General features: G+C 39.9%; 3 protein-coding genes across 4 annotated transcripts in view; all 3 read right to left on the reverse strand.

The window, feature by feature from the left end:
• Window positions 1-18: 18 nt before the first annotated feature.
• Window positions 19-7,099, reverse strand: LOC117944559. Its single transcript, XM_034871450.1, has 10 exons — window positions 6,803-7,099; window positions 5,386-6,120; window positions 4,932-5,011; window positions 4,564-4,641; window positions 4,387-4,446; window positions 4,195-4,272; window positions 3,944-4,036; window positions 1,606-3,481; window positions 1,259-1,339; window positions 19-935 (listed from the first exon to the last, which is right to left on the reverse strand). Exons 2-10 carry the CDS (start codon window positions 6,062-6,064, stop codon window positions 697-699), a joined length of 3,264 nt encoding a protein of 1,087 aa, XP_034727341.1. The 5' UTR covers window positions 6,065-6,120; window positions 6,803-7,099; the 3' UTR covers window positions 19-696.
• Window positions 7,100-8,377: 1,278 nt separating this feature from the next.
• Window positions 8,378-22,137, reverse strand: part of LOC117944570 (UDP-glucuronosyltransferase 2A3-like) — a 16,007-nt gene continuing 2,247 nt past the window's right edge. Inside the window, exons 1-2 of one of the 2 annotated variants that reach the window (XM_034871518.1) lie at window positions 10,896-11,020; window positions 8,378-10,402 (exon numbers count right to left, since the gene is read on the reverse strand). In XM_034871518.1, coding sequence (XP_034727409.1) covers window positions 8,809-10,402; window positions 10,896-10,915 — 1,614 coding nt within the window. In that variant the 5' untranslated portion in view covers window positions 10,916-11,020 and the 3' untranslated portion in view covers window positions 8,378-8,808. Of the gene's footprint in view, window positions 10,403-10,895; window positions 11,021-22,137 lie in introns of those variants that run through there. The other variant, XM_034871519.1, reaches the window with a different exon arrangement.
• Window positions 11,937-12,970, reverse strand: LOC117945047 (tripartite motif-containing protein 35-like). The gene has a single exon (XM_034872288.1). The coding sequence runs from the start codon at window positions 12,780-12,782 to the stop codon at window positions 11,937-11,939; it is 846 nt and encodes a 281-aa protein (XP_034728179.1). The 5' UTR covers window positions 12,783-12,970.

The following is a 22,137-nucleotide window of genomic DNA, read 5'->3' on the forward strand; positions in this document are numbered from 1 at the left end:
CATCTGCAATAATAAAAAAAAGATGAATTAGCCATTTATTCTTGGGCACCCTGATGGATGCAAACGCTCACTATGTTGCATAAGAGACATAGATGGAGATTAGTCTCGCATTGCCAGACCTTCCTCCACAGTGCTGCGGAGGAGAGTCTGGCTAGTCCACACATCATTCTGGAATTCTGGTTAACTGACAATTCTTTAAACCAATTGCAATCACAATCGTCTTAACTGGCACTAAGCTCTGGACGCAGGTACAATGCCTCTGCAAAATAGCCTAGAGAAGGAACTTGTTTTGGTGGAATGTGCACGTAGGAAGGCGCCATGTGGAATTAAAATGGCTGTTGTGAGCGTGATGAGAATGAGAGCTTAGAAGGCCAACACAAGAAAGCAGAAGGTGAAGGGCAACCGCCTGAAAACATGGACCCTCTGGCGGCAACGGAACAATCCGGAAAAAAAGTCGTCAATATAAACTAGATGGAGACTGACTGACTGAATGACAAAGAGTAACAGAGAAAGGTGAAGATTAACAAAAAATATCCCATTTATAAAGACCTCTGCTGTGGTTCCACTTAATTATTATTCAGGGTGCCTCTGCGATACCTTGTACCAAATTTGGCGAAGATTGGCCATTAGGGGGCGCTATGATCAACATTCATTTGTTTTGGCCAATAACTCAATTTAAATCTGCTACTGCAGTATCTAGGTACTTTTGGAAGTTCCGCTTTGTCTTTTTAGGGCAGTGATCCTGTTTCTGACGTAGTCCTTTACACCTTTCCATGAACGGGTCCTCAGTGCTTCTGGCTCAGCCTCAAGACACTGAATGCAGTCGCTCTTCTGAGGCACCTTGTGTCCTTTAATTAATGCCATCATGTGTCTTTCAACAGCAAGAATCTCTGCTTCCTCCCATTTCTGTTTTCCATTTCCATTATTTTGGGAGCCTACGTGCAAAAAGAGAAATGAGTGAAGTTCTGCAATTATTTAATAACCCTAGAACACTAAAGAATCCTTAAAATCCCAACTAGACAGATTTCAGTCATCACAGGGACTCTTAGTACTCATTTGTTGTCAAAGACTCCAAATCCTCACTGCCCATATTTTCTTTTTTTCATGTTCTGACATTAAATTTAAGTGTGGACAATGAGGTGGACAATAAATAAGCACTCACAGAGATCGTTTTGTGATTAAAGAATTTTAGGTATAGTGTCCCACAATAAAAAAAAAAAACAAGTGCACAGACTGAGGATGTGATCAACATTACTACCTTTTTTGCTCGACTTGAGAGATTTTTGTGGCGCAGTCATGTTGGCGCGTGTTGCTGCTCCACGTGTTTGTTCATGATGATCTGTTCATCCATAGCAGAAATAAATAAAATAAATATATAAAACTGTGTCGCTGGTTATCCAAATACTGAGCTTAATCTTTTCTTTGTCGTGTACAGCTAACATTTCAGGCTTTTCACACAACAGCTTACCACAGACTGACCAACCTATCCAATCTAAACCTCATTTAATCCTGCATAAAACTGTGTAACACTTCACTTTGGTAGTTTGGCTTTTACAATTGGAAATCATTTAAAAAAAAAAGAAATAAAGAAAAAAAACCTCTTACCATCAGAGTCCGTTTCCACATCATCCAGCTGCATGCCGCTGTCCTCTCGGAGGCTTTGAACTTTATTGTTAGGGCCTAAAATTTGGATGGCCTCATTTTTATCCAGGTTAATCATCTGTAGCATTGTTGTGTAATGCTTCTGGATCCTTGCAACTGTCAGGACTTCAGGGTCTTTAGCTCCACATGCTTTGACGTATGTGCGTATGCAAGCGGCCCCATTGTAGGCAGACGGTGAACGTGGACGGCCAAACAGGAAAGGATTCTTACTGGGGACTCCACACGTCTCGCGGAGCTGTACAAGAAGATCTAAAGCTGACACGAATGACGGTTTCAGTAAAACAGGGAGCATTCTTCCACATTGCCCTCGTATGTCAACTCTTGTGAAGAACCTGCACATTTTTTTTTCCAAACTTGAGGCGGAGGGGTCCACGGCATCATGCGAGTTTGACTTTTCCCGGGACATGAAAGCCTTTAGTTGCACCGACGATACCTCTCCGGCTTTTCTCCTATTAAAAAGTATAATCCGAGAAAGTATTACCCTTGCCAGAGCAGCATAGTTTTCTGCAGAATTGCTGTCTCTGAGTTTTTTTTCAGCAAGAGAATGAACATTCTCCATGTGGAAATTCAATACCTTTACATCTTGAGCAAATGGCACCTTCTTCTTTGTGTTCAATTTTATGTCCCTGAGTGTTTTTAATGCACCTGCGGAAATCAGCTTGTTCCATTCTTTCTGGTACACAGAGAGGAAGTTTTGTGCGGACTCTACCAGACTTGCATTGCCACATTTCAGCGCGTTAGCCTCAACAATACTACAGGTCTTCTGTAGGGAGTAGCCAAGTTTGATGGCAAGTGAAGGAATGCTGTGTGTTTTGTTTTCTGGATCGTAGCCTGCCACAACATTCACTGCAGACACCACATGTGGGAAGCTCGACGGGAGAAAGAAGTCCTGTAGTTTCTCCAAAGGGGTTATTTTTCGAGCTTCGAGGACAAGTCTTGCTATTTGCCGAAGATTTTGTCTTATATAATCATGTTTCTTCGGATCAGATCCGTGCTTGTTAAAGAGGAGCTCGCCAAACTGCAAAATAACCTCGTCCTCCATGATAGCTTGTGTCACATCATCGTATGCCATGTTTGACAGAACCTCCTTAAAACCATCACTTACGCCAAGTTCTCCATAGGTTTCAAGCACACAGTGAAATGCAAAACTCTTTCTTCTGGTCACCAATTCATTTTCCTTCTTATCTCTCTCTGGGCAAAACTTAATGTGTCTGTGCAAGGCTGTCTTTAGAAAAAGACCTTGACAATAAAGACAATGAACAAAGTCTCTGGCTTTTTGAGTTGTGTTCGGCCTTTTCCGGACAGCAAGTGTTCCCTTCCCTGTTTTCAAGACATCTTTATTATGTGCAAAGTTTCCTTGATTTGTTAATTTGTTCCATATCTTTTGTCTTTCTCTGGAATGTTTGGGGTACTGGAATGCAGCTGCAACCTCTGCTTTGTCACTGTGGATACTCTCGAGATGCCGCGACATTTTAGATACTGGCTTAGAGCAAAACAAACAATAGTTCCTCCTGTCGTAAACACGCTGTGCCTTAGAACCTGAAATGGGCAACACTACAGTTTCGGAAGACTTCTTCCAGTTAATTACACGTATCTGTTTTGGAGGACTGGCTCCGTTGTCCTTAAACAAAAAACTTGCTGATTTAGCCCTTTTTTTCCCAGGCAGAGAAGGCTTTTCATCAGTAGGAGTCGAGGGTCTGCTGTGACTGGATTCATCTGAAGAGCCCCCATCAGGGACATCCGAGACGTCACCATCTCTGGCGGGCAAGTAATCAGGATCACCGTCATCCTCTGAGTTGACTGAGGAATTTTCTATTTTCTAAAAGGAAAAAAAATATTTAAGGTAGAAATAAGGTCCCGAACAATCTGTGGTTGCAGCTAATTTAATCCTAGTGAGTGAGTATTTGAATCTAATATTTTATATTTCTAAACTAAACACCACCACACCTAATTTGAGAAAGAGATCGTTTTAAAAAGATGTACAATTCCTCTCTGTTTGACTTCAACATTTTTTATTTAGTAATGGTTGCTAAGTTTGTATTCAGGCATTTGATGGAGTTCAAAATCACAAGTATTACTTAGTATTCTTTGACTTATAGAATAAAACTGCTCTGACGCTATGGAACTTGAAACCACGTTTGGAAGTTCAATGTTTACGTGACTAACCTTGAAATTGTCAGCATTCCCAAAATGTCCTTGCTCTGCTCAAATCTACATCATAACTGGAGGCTTTCACGTTCTCCAAAAAAAACATTAAAAACATTAATAAACAGGTAACTACCTCTGATTCTGCCGCTGACACGGGATCTTCTGGTGTGTCACAGGTCTCACTTTGTTCATCACAAGAGGCAGGTGATGGGGGATGCGACTGTGACCGAAAATACAACAGGAAAATAACACAAAAAGAATCTATGAAAAACTTCTAACAGTTGTGCATCAGTTGTACCTTGACCATCATTTCATATTAGCCTTTACTTGACAAACTAAAGGAGCATTCGTGCATGCATTGCCAATCATTTGATGTGGAGCTACCTTTGACTTTGCTGCCGACTGATGTGCATCACTTGTCGTAGTTTCTTCACATCGAGATGAATGATCCACTGATTGAGACTAAACGTGAAAACAATATACGTGCAATTATATTTTTGTCATGCATCTAAAACCAAAGGGTTATGAAAGAGATCATTTCATAAAGATGCACAGCCTCTAAAACATGCAACCTACCTGAGCAGCTGTGTGTGGAGACTGCCCTTTACTGCTGTCCTCTGGAGGTGTTGATTCCAGCTTCATTGGGGGACAAAGTGAAATAAAAAAATAGTGTTTAGGAATAGAGTTTAAGAAATGTACATTAAAAAGAAGAATAAATAGTATTGAATTTAAAAATTGCCTTAAAACACTTACAAGTGCATCCAACTCTGCCAATTGTTGAAGTAGGTGGGCGCGCTGATGTAAAAGCTCCAAACGTTTCTCATTGTCGGCCTTAAAGAAGATCAAAATGAAAGAGTTAAAAAGGTACAATCAAAAGGCAATGGCCTCTTGTAAAACCCCTATTATAACTCTTTGGGGAAAGAGTTATTGGGTCCACAGGACAGCATGTAGCTAATGGGAAACATTCACTTAGTACACTCATGTTTACTATCAACTTCTGTAGGCACCGCTGGATGTCATCAAACACCTTTGTTGTATTTTTGATTGTATGTACAAATAAAAGACCACCAAACAGCAAAACTTTCTTCTGCAATACGTTTCTGTGTTGTTAATTGTCTCACCTGGGGACTAATGTCGCCCTCTTTCAGGGGCTCTTTGTTAGGATGAGAGGCTGCATCAGGGACAGACTTGTTCACAGCTCCTGAGGAAAAGGACAGGTAAAGTAGACAATGTGATAGGAAGTTGGAGAATTCCTCCCACAGTACTGTGATCTGAACTGCACCACTTGTTCCAACATGTGACTAATCTGTAGTACATTTAAATTGTCTCTCTCTTTTTTGAGGGATGAGGTGTTGCTGTTTCTCTAACACTCTTGCTTGACATAAAGCTATTCATATTGCATTACAACTTTTAATCAATCACCACAAACAATTTGTAACTCAGATACGTTGCATTGTGTTGGCCAATGGTTTAAATCTTCTAAGCAACTGAACCTAATTGTGAATTTCTTTCACAGAGAGAAGAGAGGCTGTTCATTTTCCAATACAGAACAAACACAAAGGTAAAAAAGCTTACTGCTGGAGTGTGATGAAGGTTTCCACTGATGCTGCTCCTCAGGGGGGGATGAGGCATGGCTGTGAGTGCGCCCAGCAACACGAGCAAACTCCACATACGCGCCTTCAAAAGTAGCTTGAGATGCATTTACAAGTTGTCCACATGAACGCTGGCTAATGGGCCGACTTTGCAGTCTATTGGTTACTGGAGGTTGAAATGGCGCTTTGTAAGAGTCGTGTGGCAAGGGAAGTTGTAGATTTTGGGGGCTACAAGGATGTGGAGCTTGGTTTGTTTGGTGAAGAGATGGTGCGGATGTATGTTTTTCTTGGTTTGCATTCAGCAGCATTGATGACGTGTGAGGACTTTGCTGGGCGAAGGAAATAATGTGAGAGGCACTCGGGATGGCAAACTGTGTGTTGGGGGACGGACTGTTGCAAATCTGAGAGTCTTTGTACAGAGCAGAGTGATGAGGGTCGTTTCTGGATGATATGGTGCCGAGGTCGCTCATACAGCTCTGATTGGACGCCTGCAGGTGGTCGTAGGAGGGTCTCTGTCTAGAAGAAGACCTGAGGCTGAAACGCTGAGAGCTGGGCAGAGGGTTGAGGTGGGGTCCTTGAGTTGAAGCAGTGGACCAGCCATTCTGGCCCGCCCATGACTGACAGGGTATGTGGCTATTATTTGATGTCAGGTCATCCATCATTCTCCATTACCATCACTTTCCTGCTTGAGAGTCTTTTATTTCCTTAGAAACGGGGCCTAGCAGAGCAAAACCACATGATTACTTTATCACCAGGGTCACATCAATAACTTAGCTTTCACTGTTTGATCATTTGAATTTATTAAAAGGATAGCCTCTGGAGATGTGGAATTTCATTTTAGAGGGGGTTCTGTTGCTCTATTTAGTGGAGAACAGAATGTATACTTTATATTGATACTGATAGATTATCTTGCAAGAGTCAGTGTAACTTAATAATTAAGATAGCATAATGTAATATATAATTATGACATTATGATAAAGTAAGGGACCGACAGTATAAGGTGCAGTGGTATTATAGATCATACTTTATAGTATATTACAACGATATAAGCGAATATAGTAGAGTAAGGCAAACTAAATAAGTATAAGTAAAGTAACGCAATTTAACATATATTTACATTTAAACAATTCAACAGCAAAATGTCCCTTTAGCTGCTCAATCTAAACTTAGACAAATAACATTGTTAGCCACTATACATATTTTGGGCAGCCTGATTTAGTCACCTAACAGTTTAAGTGACTGAAGAAGATCAAGGGTTAACGTTGGTGTTCGTGATACTAACTAACCTACATGTCGGATTTTAGTAGTTTGGGTTAACCTTGTCATAATCATTTATAAATGGTAACGTAACGTTAAATAACGTGCGTATTTAGCCTACTCAAAATAACGTTTATACTTACAGTAGGGGATGGCCAGATATAACTGAACCGTTGTAGTTATATGCACGCCTAACGCTACCAAATGTACGTAAGTTAGCAAGTAGCTAGTGTGGTACCATTTTCTGTTTTTAGTTAATTTAGCTAGCTAACTATAAAACGTTGCATTGATTAGCTAACTTTAATTGTTGGCATGGTTGGTTGTAAAATTCCGTATATACAGCGAACTGACTAACGTTACTCCAAAACGAGCACGCTGAAAAAACATATGTATCTGCATAAAATACTTCTATCTTCAGTTAGCAGCTACAAAGAAGCATAGGTTGTTGTTGATTATCTACTTCCGGCTACTTCCGGCTACTCCACGTCTCTCCCATAGACCGTATATATATTGATATATATTTATATTAACGGTCTATGGTCTCTCCGCTGTGACTTCATTTTAGCTTTTCAGAATAAGGTCTTCATCGAAATATTTTCTTTTGTAAAGTCACATGACTAATTAACTAATTAAGGGAGCCTTTATAAATAAAAATAAATAAACATATTCTGTGTGTGTGTCTGTATTCTAAAAATTAGAAACAGACATAAATCACTAAAAGATGGTTGAACTTTACCCTCTTACACCTTATCATTAATAATTTCATGTAAAACAATCAAGCAGTAGCATTGAAGATGTTGTTGATATTGTAATTAGAAGTTGTAACAGTGTGTTGTTAGCCAGCCTCACTGAAGAGAGGCTGTAGGCTACTGAGGGAATTAACATGTTCACTAAAGTTTTGTTTCTTAAACGTCTTAAACGTTTCTTGCCCCCTATTATGCACATGGTGTCTTCATTCAGTACAGTAAAAATGTATTTTACATCATCAGTAGCCAAGCAAAATACAAGAAAAATCTTGTCTTGTCTCGTTTTTTTTAGTCCTCCAGTTATTATTTGTATTTATATTTTTCCACTACGAGTACTCACTTTTTCAATATTATTTATATTACGGTTACACTTCAATATCATCTATAATATGGTTACTTACTTTTGGTATATTATTCAATTACATATGATTTATTTTAATTTCACATCACTAACTTACTGACATTGCAACATTTTTTCTTAGGGCCACCTCACTTTACTTTACCATACCTTTTCTTTAATGCCACTTTACATTCATTCCATACGTTTTGCACATTATATGTTGTTTGCCTTTGTTTGTTTGCTTGTTTGTTGGTTTCTTTTTACTGTGTAAAACTGCTGCTTTAACAACAGAATTTCCCCATTGTTCATGATGTCATAAACATTATTAAATGTAAAGTATGTAAACAGTAGGTGATTGCATGGACACATTTTACTTCCCACAAATGCCACAAAATGGAGATTAAGTCCACAGCCTGCTCATTCTGAACATCACTTTTTATTTTTTATTTCTACCACATATTGATATGCTTATTATTGTTTGCTACATAGGTTGATAAATAGAAACTCTTAGCAGTTTCTGATAGATTCTGCTTTCAATACATATAATTCGAATAATTCGATTCGATAATTCGAAATCCCATTCTGTTTGTCAGACAGTGCTTTCTTTCTTTCTTTCTTTCTTTCTTTATGCGTTATTTAGGACACAAAACAAAAGGGTCCATAGCACAATACAAAAAAAGCAAAAGACGGACAAATACACCGTATGTCCACTCCAGGGTGTCACCGCTGTGGCTCTTGATGTTGTTGTTGCTTTAATTTAGTCGAATCATCTCAAAGACAATTTTCAGATTAAATTATGGCTTGAACGTGAGTCTTTTCAGCTCTCACCGTAAGAGGGCAACATTTATTCTGTGCTGCTGAATCATCATCATCAAACCTCAGTTGTTCAAAATAAATATGTAAACTTAATTTAAACATGTTTCATTTTGTGCAACTTTCATTTTCGGTATTCCATCTCTGCTTCTCCCGTTTTTTCCTTTTCTGATGGTGTTGGAGAAAAAATGTACTTTACTGTAAAAAAAAACATAACAGAAGTACATGCAGAGAAACATAAGTACTTGTATTAGTCCAATTTTGCTTTCCTCCCACCAAACACTTTACACCACAAACATTTAACTGTTAAAATGGATATCAGTGTCATCATCATAACCAAAACTAACAACAGTGCGATAACATCAATGGAGTGGTACTGAATCCAGGACATTTTATAAGAGTTAGTCCTTAAGTGTGCAGCACCCTTGTGTCTCATGACAAACTCGATCCAGAACATGGCTCGGTCCAGAGGCTTCATGGGCTGGTCTCTGTGCAGTCTGGAGAGCTTCTGCACGTTCTCCCTGTAGGACGGCTCATAAAGCACCGCCTTCACCGCCTCCAGGAAGTTGTCTTTATTCAGTGTGCTAATTTCCAGCACATTTACAATGCCCCGCACACACATCCTGAACAAGTTATCATCCTGATCAAACATCAGAGGAAGTCCAACGATGGGAACGCCGTGGTAGATGGCCTCTTGAAGTCCGTTGGTGCCTCCGTGGGCCACAAACACTCTGGTCTTTGGGTGTCCTAAGAGGTCATTTTGGGGCAGCCAATCCAGCAGCAAAGTGTTGTTGCCCAGGGTGGATGGTCTCTTCCCAGTATGCCTCCAGATGACTTTCTGAGGTAATTGGGCGAAAGTTGCAGCCACATGTTCTGCTATATCCTCAGGAAGAGTCCCCACCAATGTCCCCAAGCTCATAATAATGACTCCATGCTCTGCAGAGCTCTGGACAAAGTCTTCCAGATGTTGAGGAAGAGGCTTGGAGGGTTTACACTGAAACCCGCCCATGTAGACAACGTTGGGCATGGTGGGACGAGGGAACTCAAAGGTAAAGTCGGTTCTCATCAACCAAACATCTGCCGCCTGAACAAGCTCATCATAGTGGACGTCAGGACCAAAGTGTCGGTGGACAAATGGTGTGTAATAAGATTCTTTGATTGTCATGTGGTAATTACGTACCATTAAGGAAAATAAAACATTTAACACCCTTTGCCAAAAATTCATCTTATCAGTCAATTTAAGGCCTGGCATGGGAACATATGAGAGCGGTGATGGGGCAATTGTGTGATGTCCATCTTCCATGATGGTCCATCGTACGTTAAAGACCAGAGGCAGACCCAACCGGTGAGCCAGAAGTACCCCTCCACCAAAGCAGGGGTCAGTCAGAACAACATCATATTTGGCTTCTTGGAATAATTGCATCAGTTTAGCATCCTCAAACATCTCTTGCATTTGGTTAACCACAGTTTTGTGAGCCTGATGCATCATCGTCATCAACTCCTCTCCAGCTTTGAAATACGCTGCAGTTGAATTTTGGAACTCCCGACGGAGATGCAGCATTCTTGTTGTGTAATAATTCATGAAGTTTGCATCAAATTCCTTCCAGTCTAGGCTAACTGACTGGTAGTGAAGGGACTCTGCCCTGATGAACATGCTGGTTTTTGGCCGGATTACTGTGATGTGGTGACCTCTGGAATGGAGCTCCTGGATGAGGACCTTCATGTTGACCCAGTGGCTTCCCTCCACAGGGAAAACAAGGACTTTCCCTCCATTAGCAGATGGAAGAAAGCAAAGTAGTGCAACCAGTGTTACAAGTCTCAACCTGTTCATCTCTGAAGGAAAACTGAAATCATAAAAACAGGGAAGAAGTAAAATGGTAACAGGATGACTTTAAATGAACGTTGATCAGAAGGGGTTTTAATGTTTACTGTAGATTTTCTCCCTTTCTTTATGGAAGTCTTCTGATCCAAAAGAGCTTAAAGTTCATTGTTAAAACAGTCAGATAGAGCATACAAGAGAAGATACACATGCCTTCATACTAGCATACAAATGAGCGTACAAATATTTTATCTTTATAAGATAAAATATATTGCCTCCATTACCCTGGTGTGAAAGGAGTCCACTCATATATGTACAGTACATGTATCTCAACAACACTTGTATTTCCTCTGCAGAGGGACAAATCAGTGAAACATAAGTTTGGGCTTCTGTACATGCTAGAATACCTGCAGTGTGAAAGGCCAAAGGACAAATATAAATACTTATGTTTAGCTTTTCACACTCTGCTGTTAATAAAGTTGAGCAACAGCATTGACAATAATAAATTTTGTACTTACAGTGGAAAGGTGTAATACATTAGATTCCCAGTCCGTGCAGCTCGTCTTTGGGTTGGCAGCCGATCTGAACTTTGTACAGCGATTTTGTGTCAATGACACGCCTTTCACTGACTGTTGTGCAACATACGTACTATGCCATTGTTGTTTTTGTGTTTTGTCTGAACCCCAGGAAGAGTAACTGCTACACAAATATAAATAAATTGATGTAAAAGTTTTTTCCAGGGGAGTTTTAATGCATCCTCCTGGGATTTTATTTTAGAAGCTAAAATCACAATAACACAATACTAAAACAGTTTACAGCATAAGATATTCTACTTTCCTATCTTTGTAGATCCCATTTCACCTATTGGTTAAAAAATAAAAAAGGTGGGAAACTGATATAGTGCAATTCAGCCTGTTGAATTGTTCAGTCTTTAGATTAGAACCTTGATTAGTCCTTGAAAACAACATTAAGTAGAATTTATCAAATATAAAAGTTAAAACATTTCTTAAACAATGTTGCATTTTTGAAAATGCTTATTCATCTCCTCACCCTTCATACATTGTGTTAGGATTACAGTCACGCTGGGTGTTTGGTGTTTTTTGCCCCCAACATCTCTTTCCAAGCAGCAGTGGTTACGTTTAGGGTTAAGGTCTAGGGTGAGCTGCCTGGAAGGCGACGTTGGAGGCAAAAACACAATCAAGCATCCTGCTGACTGACTCTACTTGTTCAAAAAACAGATCTTTAGTAAAATCTTAAATTCCCTTCAGTGCAAATCATTTTAGAGCCCCATCAATACATTTCTGTGTATACAACCCTTTTTACTCCCTCTCTTCAGTGAGGCGGCCTTCTATAACAGACTTGAGCATCAACACACTGTTACAATTTGTTTGTTTTTATATGAGATTATAATGATGCAGTGAAGTTTTAGAAGGGTAAAGCTGAACAACCTTTGTGAAATGGCCACTTTGGACATATGCGGTTGTTATGTGTGTATTGTGTGTGTGAGGTCGGCGTGAATGGTTTGTCTGTAACGTCACCTGCACACCTGTGTGTGGGTGCTAATTGGAGATTAGATAGGGAATCCCAGGTGAGGGGGAAGAGGAATCTGGATCCGGGAAGCCACGCAGTTTTTCAACCTCAGCTGTGTGAGAGCAATGTTTTGGCACGAGGAATGGCACGCTGTGTTTCTGCAGCTCTTCTTCAACAGCAGAGATACTGTCTGACAGAGAGGAGATCTGCTCCTGGATCATCTTCATCTCTCTGCTGATAGTCTTCCCCTTCTGCTCCTCTTCCTCCCTCAGAGCAGCCAATCTGGACTCCTCTTCCTCTTTCAGGAACTGGTGCAACTTGTTGAACTCTGCTCTGATCTGCCTCTCTGTGGACGACAGCTGCTTCTTGGAGTGTTGAATTACTTCATTGTATGTATTCTCCACTTTCTTGTATTTGTCCCTCTTGTCCTGTAGAGACTTTAAGTCAGATTTCATCTGCTCCTTCAGGTCACTGACTGCTTTTTCTATAGGAACCACCCTGTGACCCTGGTGGAGAGAAAACTCACAGACAGGACACACAGCTCTATCTTCATCCTCACAGAACAATTTAGGATCTTCTTGATGTTTTCTACACACCCCTTTCACCTTCATATCTCCTTTTTCTAAAGATCCAGCTTTTTGTCTCCCAGCAAAGGAATCAGCCAGTTCCTTCAGTGCAAAATCCACTGTCGGGTCTTCTTTTGAGGATCTTCTCTTACAAATGGGGCAGTTCTTGTTTTTAACTTGTTCCCAGAACTTCTGTAGGCAGCTTGAACAGAATCTGTGGTTGCACCCCAGAGACACAGGATCTGTGAAAGTCTCTGAACACACATGGCAGTTCAGGAAACTTTCAAGAAGAGCAGCTTTCTCAGCCATTTGATAAGAAAGTTATTGTTCAATAGGTGGTGGACTCACCAACTACTCTCTTCACTTCTCCACTTTAATAAACTGCAAACGTGTTTTTCCCAGCGTTACTCTCACACCCTGTAATGGCGTCTCTCAGCTCTGTCTAGAAATGTCTAAATCTACTTTCATTTTCACTAACCTCTGTGACAGGGTGAATTCTCAACAGCAGGGAAGGCTGCCATGCCATTATGTCACCAGAAGATGGTGTCAGAGTGAAATGTACTTTATCATTCATCGTGGGACAATGACTATATAAAGAAAACACCAATGATAAAGTGGGTACACAAATCTGATCTGTCTTGTTTTTAAATATAGAATTAGAATTATCATCAAATGCCAAAAACATGGAGAGTATTGTAGTGTTTTGGTCTAACTAGGATTGAACATTTCAACTGCCTGACGGACACTAAACCAGTTTAACATTTAGTTTTCAACCATCTTTCAACCAACTGGAACATTTAACAGGAAACATGTTATGCGGACACTTTTTTAAACTTCTTATCACTCCATTGCCCTCTCTTAACGTGCACTTAGGAATCAAAGTTGTTGTTCCGTTTTGCTTTTATTTGCTTATCTAATATCTCCTACTCCTCACAAGTCAAAGCAGCCTAACGTAATTTGTTTTGTGAACATTTATTAGACACATGAGAGCAAAATCAATAATATTACTAGTTTTGTTCTGATGTGACAATTGTGATGGATACAGTGACCAATGTTACTGTAACATTGCTGTTCGGACCGATGGCAACTATTTACCAAGTTCGAAAGGATGTGTATAAAACAGGTTTCTATGATAATCGTAGTTTTTGCATACTGAAACAAACGGGTAATCACTGAGAGTTTGATAAAATCTTTACTGTCTTTCTTTAACTGAAAAAACATTTGGAAAAGCCCATAGATTCCATGCAAAAAAGTCCAGTTGAACTCACATCTGCTTTTCGAGATAGTGATGCTTGAAATACATTGAATTATCATAATAGTAATATTTTAATTTTTACAACACCCAAAAACACATTACAGAGTTTTAAAAAAAGAAGAAGAAACAAAGATGTGTACTACACAACATTAAAAGCGGCTCTAAACAAATGAGTTTTGGCTTGTGATTTAAATATGACTTCCAGTGATCTTTGTATAGATCCAGCATTGTAGTTGTTGCTGTGTGTGTCTATGTACCTTTCTTTATATCTATCTATCCTGCTATCTATCTATCTATCTATCTGTCTATCTGTCTGTCTGTCTGTCTGTCTGTCGAGAAGGCTCTGTGACCCCAGCCCCAGGTCCAGTGCTTGGTCCTCAGGGTGCAGAAAGTAGATTGGCATTAGAGGAGCGGAGGCAGCAGGGAAAAAATGCATTCACTTCCTATCACCTTATATACAGTATATGCTGCTATTGCTTCTGCATTTCTACTTATGTGAGATTTTAGATGCTGGACTATTACTTAATGGAGTGTTTTTTCATTGTCGTTTTGGTAGGCCAGTATTATTACTTTTAAAAGAAAAATATGTTGGCTGCCAGATGTGCATGTGCAGGTTATTCTGGCAGTAAAGATGTAACACACTGAACGTGTGTGCTCCAACAGCAGAACCAGATACTGTATCTTCAGGGTTCCAACCTTCTCATTCCGCACTTGACCCCAAATGGAGCTCCCGTCCTATGTTAAACACATCCCGAGCTATTCCTGAGGAACTCTGAATAACTGAATACACAAGCAGAGGATCTACTCTGAGCGGGAAGGTGTAGCGGATTCAAGCTATAAAAAAGAAAGAAAGAGAGGAGTGATGAATGAATATTTGATTGGCTCATCTCCAGCCCTGTGTGCTGTAATATTGATGCATTCCAGAGGCCTTGAGGCCGGCTCTCCCTGGCCCCCAGGTACATTAAAACACAGCTAGCATACCTGAGCTCTCCCTGACCTCCCAGCAGAGAAGACCTGTGTGGTATTATAATTTGTCTAAATGTGTGCATGCAGCACAAGTGCGTGTTTAGATATGTACCCAAAATATTCTACCTGAGAATTTCTCTCAATATTTAAGAGTCTCATTAAATGAAAAATTCCTCTTTTTCTGTGTTGTTACTTTGAACACTTGACTATGTGTTCTCACGTCCGAGTCATAGCATGGCAACAGAGAGCACACGTTTCTGATTGGCTGCCCGGTTCCTGTTAATATTGTGTGTTAGGACTTATCTAATACACTTCTGGGCAATATTGGTTTAACCTGCAGCTTAAATAAGTGCACAAGGTGCACTATATTAAACTGCAGGTTACCTTAGCAACAGCACCTCAAATCTGACCGCTGAAACAAGAAAAAGCATAATTTAAATGGGACATCCCACGCAGGATTGCTTATGCAAATCACCAATACCAAAGATAAACAATTACTGCAAACTTCAGACAATGCACAAAAGCTCCAACACTTTTTGATTAGTGTCCATGCGTTGTACAGATAATCTGACAAACGTCACGAGTCTTCCAACTAAAAGATGAATCACAACCTATTTAAATCCCGTTGGTAATGGTTCCAGCTCTACTCTCAATATCAACTCCTACATGTAAAGATCAGTTGTTGTTTTTAATTAAAGAAATGTGATGAGGAATTTAAAAAAACCTTCAGCTTCACATTACCAGCACTTATATGGATCATGGGACGCTTTTTATTTTTTAACAACGCTGTTTTCATTTCCCAAATTACCATGGTTGTGCTACAAGTTATTCGAGTTAATTGACTCACAATGCAAAAATGTTATAGAAACCAAGGACCTTAGATGCCCTGTTTCATGCAGCCACATCAAGCCATATGATACATTTAGGTCCTTTGCATAGAACTGTGATGGTAGCTGCAGATCCCCTCTGGATTTATTAAATCAAACACACGTGTCCAATCTGCATCTGACTGGTCTCACAGGACAGAAGGTGACTGTGAGGAAAGGCTTGTTGCTCAAGCCTGGTGTATATGATTTAGTTCCCCAGGCATCCCATCATAACTCATTTCATCTGGAGCTAACTGAAAACCTTGAGCACTGACTCTTCAATCCACCTCTTCACACACAGCGTGTGGGCACAATTTACGTTTCCCAGTCTTTGGTCAATAAAAACCTAGTCTATGTTCATGACGTTCAACTTCCGTAATTGTTCCACACTCTTTTCGGTCGGATGACCCCCATTTTCTGCTTTCTTTGGGGTGGAACTTTAAAATCTGGTGGATTTATGAGGATGGTGCTCCTCAGATCTCTTCAGGCAAAGTCCAGTTTTCTGTTGCACTAAAACAACTTACAACATATACACGTTCCAACAAAACAAGTTTCTTTCTAAGGCTATTTGGCGGAATGCAGTATGGATAGCTGTACCTTCCTCCACAGGGCTTTGGAGGAAGGTCTGGCAATGCAAAACTAACAAAATCCTAATCCAGATCTTTAAATTTTTGTAATTTTGGCCTGAAGATGTTTCTGCACTGCACTTCCTTGAGACCACCTGACGATCGTAAGAGTACACACTTTTACTTCATGTTTACTTGTGATTAAAGCCTGTTATCTGTAGGGGGTGCCATTTTATTTATCTAACAGCTACTGTTGCACAGTGCTGTGCTACCCTGTGTAACTATGTTTTATTTCATTTTCTCATGTTAAGCCTGTGCTGCATTACAACATTAGGCTATATCATCTTACCATCTGCATTAAAGTTTGATGTAAAGTACCTTTCCCTCCACTCCCTCACAGAGCTCATCAACAGGGTTCAGAAGTTCAAAAATGAGTTAATGTTCTTGACTGCGGGATCCATCTGGATCTGTTGAAGGATTTTCAGTCTGTGCCATATTTTTTGTGCGTAACACCTGATTATGGGTGAAAAGGTCTAGGTTGCAGTCGATGCCCCAGTTGATCACAAAAGCTGTTGGATTTGGTCAGAGTTCTGTGCAAGCCAGTCAAGTTCTTGCACATCCAAACTGGAAAAGGAAATTGTCTTCAATAATCCATCGCCAAAAAGGTGAAAGCCCATTCCTGTCAAAAATATGATGCTATAGCATTGACATTTAACCTAAAGGGTTGAGCCCAAACCACCAAAAGCAGCAATGTTTGCAGTCTGGGGTGTGCACAACTTTTTGGGCCTCATAATGGTATGTGCTATAGAATGGAAGTTTTAAATAAATAAAATATTGTGTAATGCCAATAAATGAATGTTCTCAGGATATAATGAGATAACATTAAACAAAAACTTATCTACAAGACGTGTAATTAACCTAAAAACAGTACAGTTCAGAAGATGGTTTGCATTCATTTTGAAAGAAATGTCGAAAACATGCAAAATCCCTGATATTTTTTTAAAAAGCGCCCTCCATTATTGACAGTGGTGTGGGCTGATGTAAAGGAATAGTAAAGAGAAAGAAAGCAAAGGAAAGAGAAAGCGGGGTTGTCTTTGGGGATTTGCAGGTCATATTCATGGAGGATGATAGTTTATTTTTTTTAACATGGTTGAATTATTCAACATCTCTTGCTTCAGAAATGTTCATTTTTTATTTTTTTCAGAAGCGCACTGGGACATGTAAACCAAGGCCACTGGCAAAACACTAGTTTTAGCTTAGTAAATCTGTAAAGCAAAAAAAATACACACTCTAATGGATTGTGCAATTGACACACACACACACACACACACACACACACACACACACACACACACACACACACACACAAACACACACACATGCACACACGTTGATCGCATATTTAAAAAATGACCCTGAGGAATATCTAACACATTTTTTCATCTAAACAAATGAGGAGAGTTTGGGAAATAATAAAATATGTGTTTCTATATGTGTGTACATTGTGTTTCTATGTGCATGTATATTGTGTTTATTGGTGTGTGCATGTGAATACAGCTTGGTAGACAGATGTGTAAAACCAACAACATTGAGTTTAAAACAGCAGGGACGAGACAGGTAGCGCTAGCTGGCAACACTGATCTCCAAAAGACACCTGGAGCTGCCTGTCACATGCGTGCACACGCATAGCATGTGCCCACACACACACACACATGTACATACACGTATACATACAAACACACAAGCTGATCACATATGGCACTATCTACTTTATAAAACAGATGACCTAGGTGGGGCTTCAAAATTTAGCAAAACTGAACTTCAAGAAGCAAACATAGTCAAGAGATTTAGCAAATACGCACACACAAGCAAACAAACACACACACACGCACAATGCACCACTACTCTATTAAACGTCTTGAGGAAAGGCCGGACCGACAGCTCTTCTGGAAGGCTGGGTATGTGTCACCAGCTGTCTTGGATGCATTGGCCACCCAGACCGGACTGTCCCCCCGGCTACAATGGCAGCCTTGCCTCAGTCCCCTGGCGAGCTACACATCATTAGCCACCATCTTGGCCCTGATGCTCGCTGTGTTCTTCAGAACCAGAGGGAGGCCGTGGACAGACTGTGTGAAAGGGTGCTGTTCTGATCTCTCATTCGCAAAACTAAAATTGTTTGGGATAACCGAATGGATAATGAAGCAGTAACTGCCACCACTTGGTTCACAACTTCGGTGTGCTGACTGAAAAAATCTCAACAATTATTTGATGGATTCTCTTAAAACTTTGAACAAACGCTTATCTGATTAATGACTTTGGTGGACCTCTGACATTTTTTCTAGCACCAACATAAAGTCAACGTTCGGTCATTGTAAGTTAAATATCTCACAACTATCAGATAAATTGCCATTTGATAGAGATTTTCATGTTCCCCTCAGGATAAAGTGTATTGTCTCTGTAGACGGTGAACATTATAACTAACATTAGCATGTTAGCATTGTCATTGCAAGCATATTATATTTCTTTATTTACAGCCTCAAGGTCCAGATTTGAAAAAAAAAGTACACTCAACACATTGCAAAAGGGGTTCAGACCAAACACAAACATAAATACATATAGACAAACTAATCCCCAAAAATGTCACAAAAGAAACATACATACCTAAAAATCTACAAATTGCAATGCCCAATAATTAAAACAGGTGCAGGTGCGTGTTCCAGTGATTCCATGGTTTTTGACGAATATCTGGTATCACTAAGTGCAGGATTGATTAAAATGTACTAATTTACTAATTAAAATTGTATTATTTGACTCGGTCAATCGGCACATAAATCTGTACGTAAACTTCCTCAGCACAGCGTGGAAGGTGGGAACATTACAGGTCACACACAGATGGCTAGCACTGGTCCATCTTGGACGCTACATCAAAATTCTAAATGCATCATTGTATACCACCTTTATCTTGTTTATCTTTACTTTACTGTAGCTGCACCATAGATGAGCTGTACACAGTACAGTATGCTCTGAGAGATATTTTAACTTCTTCAGAACACATGTGAAATTTGCGTGCCAGAGCATTTGTTTGTCCACATAATTTACAGCACTGCCGCTGTATATCGTCATCATCCCAAAAATCGTCCCTGATAATGTGGCCCAAGTATTTTACTTTAGTAACCACGTTAAGGTCTTGCCCTGACAAGTAAAAAGAGGGAAAGCATAGCTTCTTGTCCTCCTTAGTTCTGACAATCATTACAACACTCTTTCTAGCATTGAATTTGATGTCATGCTGTAGCCCACAGCCTGAGCAGACTCTAAGCAGTTGGGATTCAGCATATTGGCATTCTGACAACATAATTTATCTTAGAGCACTGCTGTGTAGTCTCTTAGAGACACTAGCATTGCTGTAGTCTTGTCGTTTTTTTTTAATTATTTTAAAACTTCTTTCCTTGCTCATTTATGTGATTCTGTGTGAACACTGAGTCAGATATTTCTGAATGTTGTTGATTTTTGCCTTGTTTTATTGTCTTTTCCAGAAAAGATTAGTTAAATAACATGAATAAACAACAATGAGAGGAAGCTTGGTGTTGAGGTACGTAGATGAACACTAAATTAAGTGCTTGCATAGCACAGTCGTATGCTGGGTCAGAAAGTTGTCTCTTCCAAAACCCAGGAGAGCTTCATTCAGCCCCTAGTAATGTTGTTATGGCGGCTGACCTAATGCAGCATCCTGTCATGTTGTTGTGTGGCTGTCTCCCTCAGGAACTATTTCTGTGTGTGTGTGTGTGTGTGTGTGTGTGTGTGTGTGTGTGTGTGTGTGTGTGTGTGTGTGTGTGAAGAGGTGCAGTAGAAGGGAGGAGGGTTATTACAGTGCATTAAGAGAGAGATTATACGGACGATGCTGACATCAACATGTTAGCTAATTGACATGGGGGATATGCAGTACATGCTGTTTACCAAATCCTCTTTGGGCTCAGACTGAATAAAAACACTTACAGGGGGAATGAGTCTCTACAAGCACATACTCATGGACACTTGCACTCAGGGATTAGAGGATGCCATGGCTTGAGCAGTTTCTCTGGAAGTAGACCTTGGTAGAGTCCGGGAATTGATGCCGTGGCAGGGTGCTCAGTTGTGTCTCTTAAGAAAATAGGAAAACTTCTATGTCCTGTTTTTATTTTGTTGCCCACAAAGAGTGCACATCTATAAAACCTTAACACTATAATAATGCATAACTCAGCGTCAGCGGGTGTCACAGCAGCCTTCACCTGGATGGAGCTCAATAAATAACTTTGATGAGTAATTTGTGCTGCAAGGAGCAACAAGTTGTCAGTTGATTTGTGGGTCGCATGCTCAAGGCCAAGGCTCACAGCAGCTGTTACGCTGTGGCAATACTACTCATGTAAAATTCATAATGTCAAGTCCAACTAACAATCTCTTTTCCGTCCTGTCCTTCATATCTCCTCTCTTGCCTTGCTCCACTTCTTTCTCTTCTTGTTTTCTTCTCCCTTATTTCCTATCCTCTCTTGTTTTTAATTTTGTTTTCTTCTCTTCTCTTCTCATTTCTTTTCTTTCCCCTTATTTCGTCCCCTTCTTTCCTTTCCTTTCCTCTTTCGTCTGCTCTCTACTTCTCTCCTCCTCTTCTTTCCTCTTCTTGTTTCTTCTCCTTCTCGTTTCCTCTTTTATCTCCACTCCTTTCTCCTCATTTCTTCTCTCTTTTTAGTTTTTTTATATTTTTTCTTCTATCCTCCTGTCTCCTTGTTTCATCTTTTGCCTTGTCTCTCGTAATTTTCTCTCCTGTCATCCAGACACAAAAGCTCAGAGGAGCGTCACAGTGGAGCATCCCCGAGCTCAGGGCTCCAGACACAGCACACACACACATCACCGTGCTGGGGCGCAGGGAGAGGCCGACGGAGAAAGTTAACAATGAACAAAACCAACAACAATAATGAGCAATCTGGCTGAAGCAGGAAAACTCATTAAGGGTTTCCCTTTATGAGCGGCGGAGTTTCCTTTAAGTACTCCTACTGAAAGAAAGTCAATCAAAGAAGCAGCCTTACATACATTTTGTCTGTTGAAAATTGCATAAATTTTGTATGTAAAATTAACATAATTTTAAATGTGAAATACTAAAAACTTTGTTTTACGAATGTTTTCAGAAAATACATTGAATGCAATCATTTGACCTAGAGAATACACACAATGTATTTTGCTGACAAACTTTTATCTGGGCACAAAGTCTAACCCTGGATCAGATCAGTGTTTTTTTTAGATAGTAGCCTATCACCAGGGTCACCAAAGCCAAAAATATTTTACAGTTTAAGTACAAGGAAACGTTTAACATTTGTTAAGTAATTGTTATCAAAATAAATAGTAAAAGTAACTTTGAAATGGTGCTCCTCTATTGCTTAGGGGTTAGAACACCTTTGAGCCTGGAACCTTTGCTACATTTCTCTCTCTTCTCCTGTCATATCTCTACTGGTAACTATATAAACAAAATGTGTAGAAATAAATAGCCAACATACAGATATGTATGGCATGTGCATTGTCTTGGTTTGGTATTTTGAGAGGTCTCAGAGTCCTTCACACTTGGTTGCTGTCTGGAGGTTATAAGATAAGCTGAAGACCTTGTTGATGTTTCCAACTCTCATGATTATTAGTCTGGACCAAGGGTTACATATATTTGTTTTAACTTCTCCTCGGTGGCATGATTGTATGTGTTTCTATGTGACGTAGGACATGAATACTTGAATGAATACTAAGCACACGTGATGTTACTTTAAGTTGTTGGTATATCTGTTATATAAAACTTGCTGCATCAAGATTTTCTCTGAAGTCAGGTGTGTTGCAATTAACAGTAAGTAGGATCATCAAGTTATTCTTTTTAATTAATCTAAGTGAATATCAACTTGAAAAACCATTATTTTCACATCACAAATAGCATACAGTTCCCCAAAATTAAATTTAAAAAATGACTTTAAAGATGCATGCAGCGGGGGGGGGGGGGGGGGGGG

Source organism: Etheostoma cragini, chromosome 5 (genome assembly GCF_013103735.1).
Source record: "Etheostoma cragini isolate CJK2018 chromosome 5, CSU_Ecrag_1.0, whole genome shotgun sequence".
NCBI lineage: Eukaryota > Metazoa > Chordata > Actinopteri > Perciformes > Percidae > Etheostoma > Etheostoma cragini.

Excerpts from the sequence above, each read along its gene's own strand:
- LOC117944559 (XM_034871450.1), bottom strand. The coding sequence starts at position 6,064 with ATGATGGATGACCTGACATCAAATAATAGCCACATACCCTGTCAGTCA. Across the intron at positions 4,273-4,386 it reads CTCCACACACAGCTGCTCAG|TCTCAATCAGTGGATCATTC; the intron begins GTAGGTTGCATG and ends TTTCACGTTTAG. Across the intron at positions 4,037-4,194 it reads AGTCGGCAGCAAAGTCAAAG|TCACAGTCGCATCCCCCATC; the intron begins GTAGCTCCACAT and ends TTGTATTTTCGG.
- LOC117945047 (XM_034872288.1), bottom strand. The coding sequence starts at position 12,782 with ATGGCTGAGAAAGCTGCTCTTCTTGAAAGTTTCCTGAACTGCCATGTG.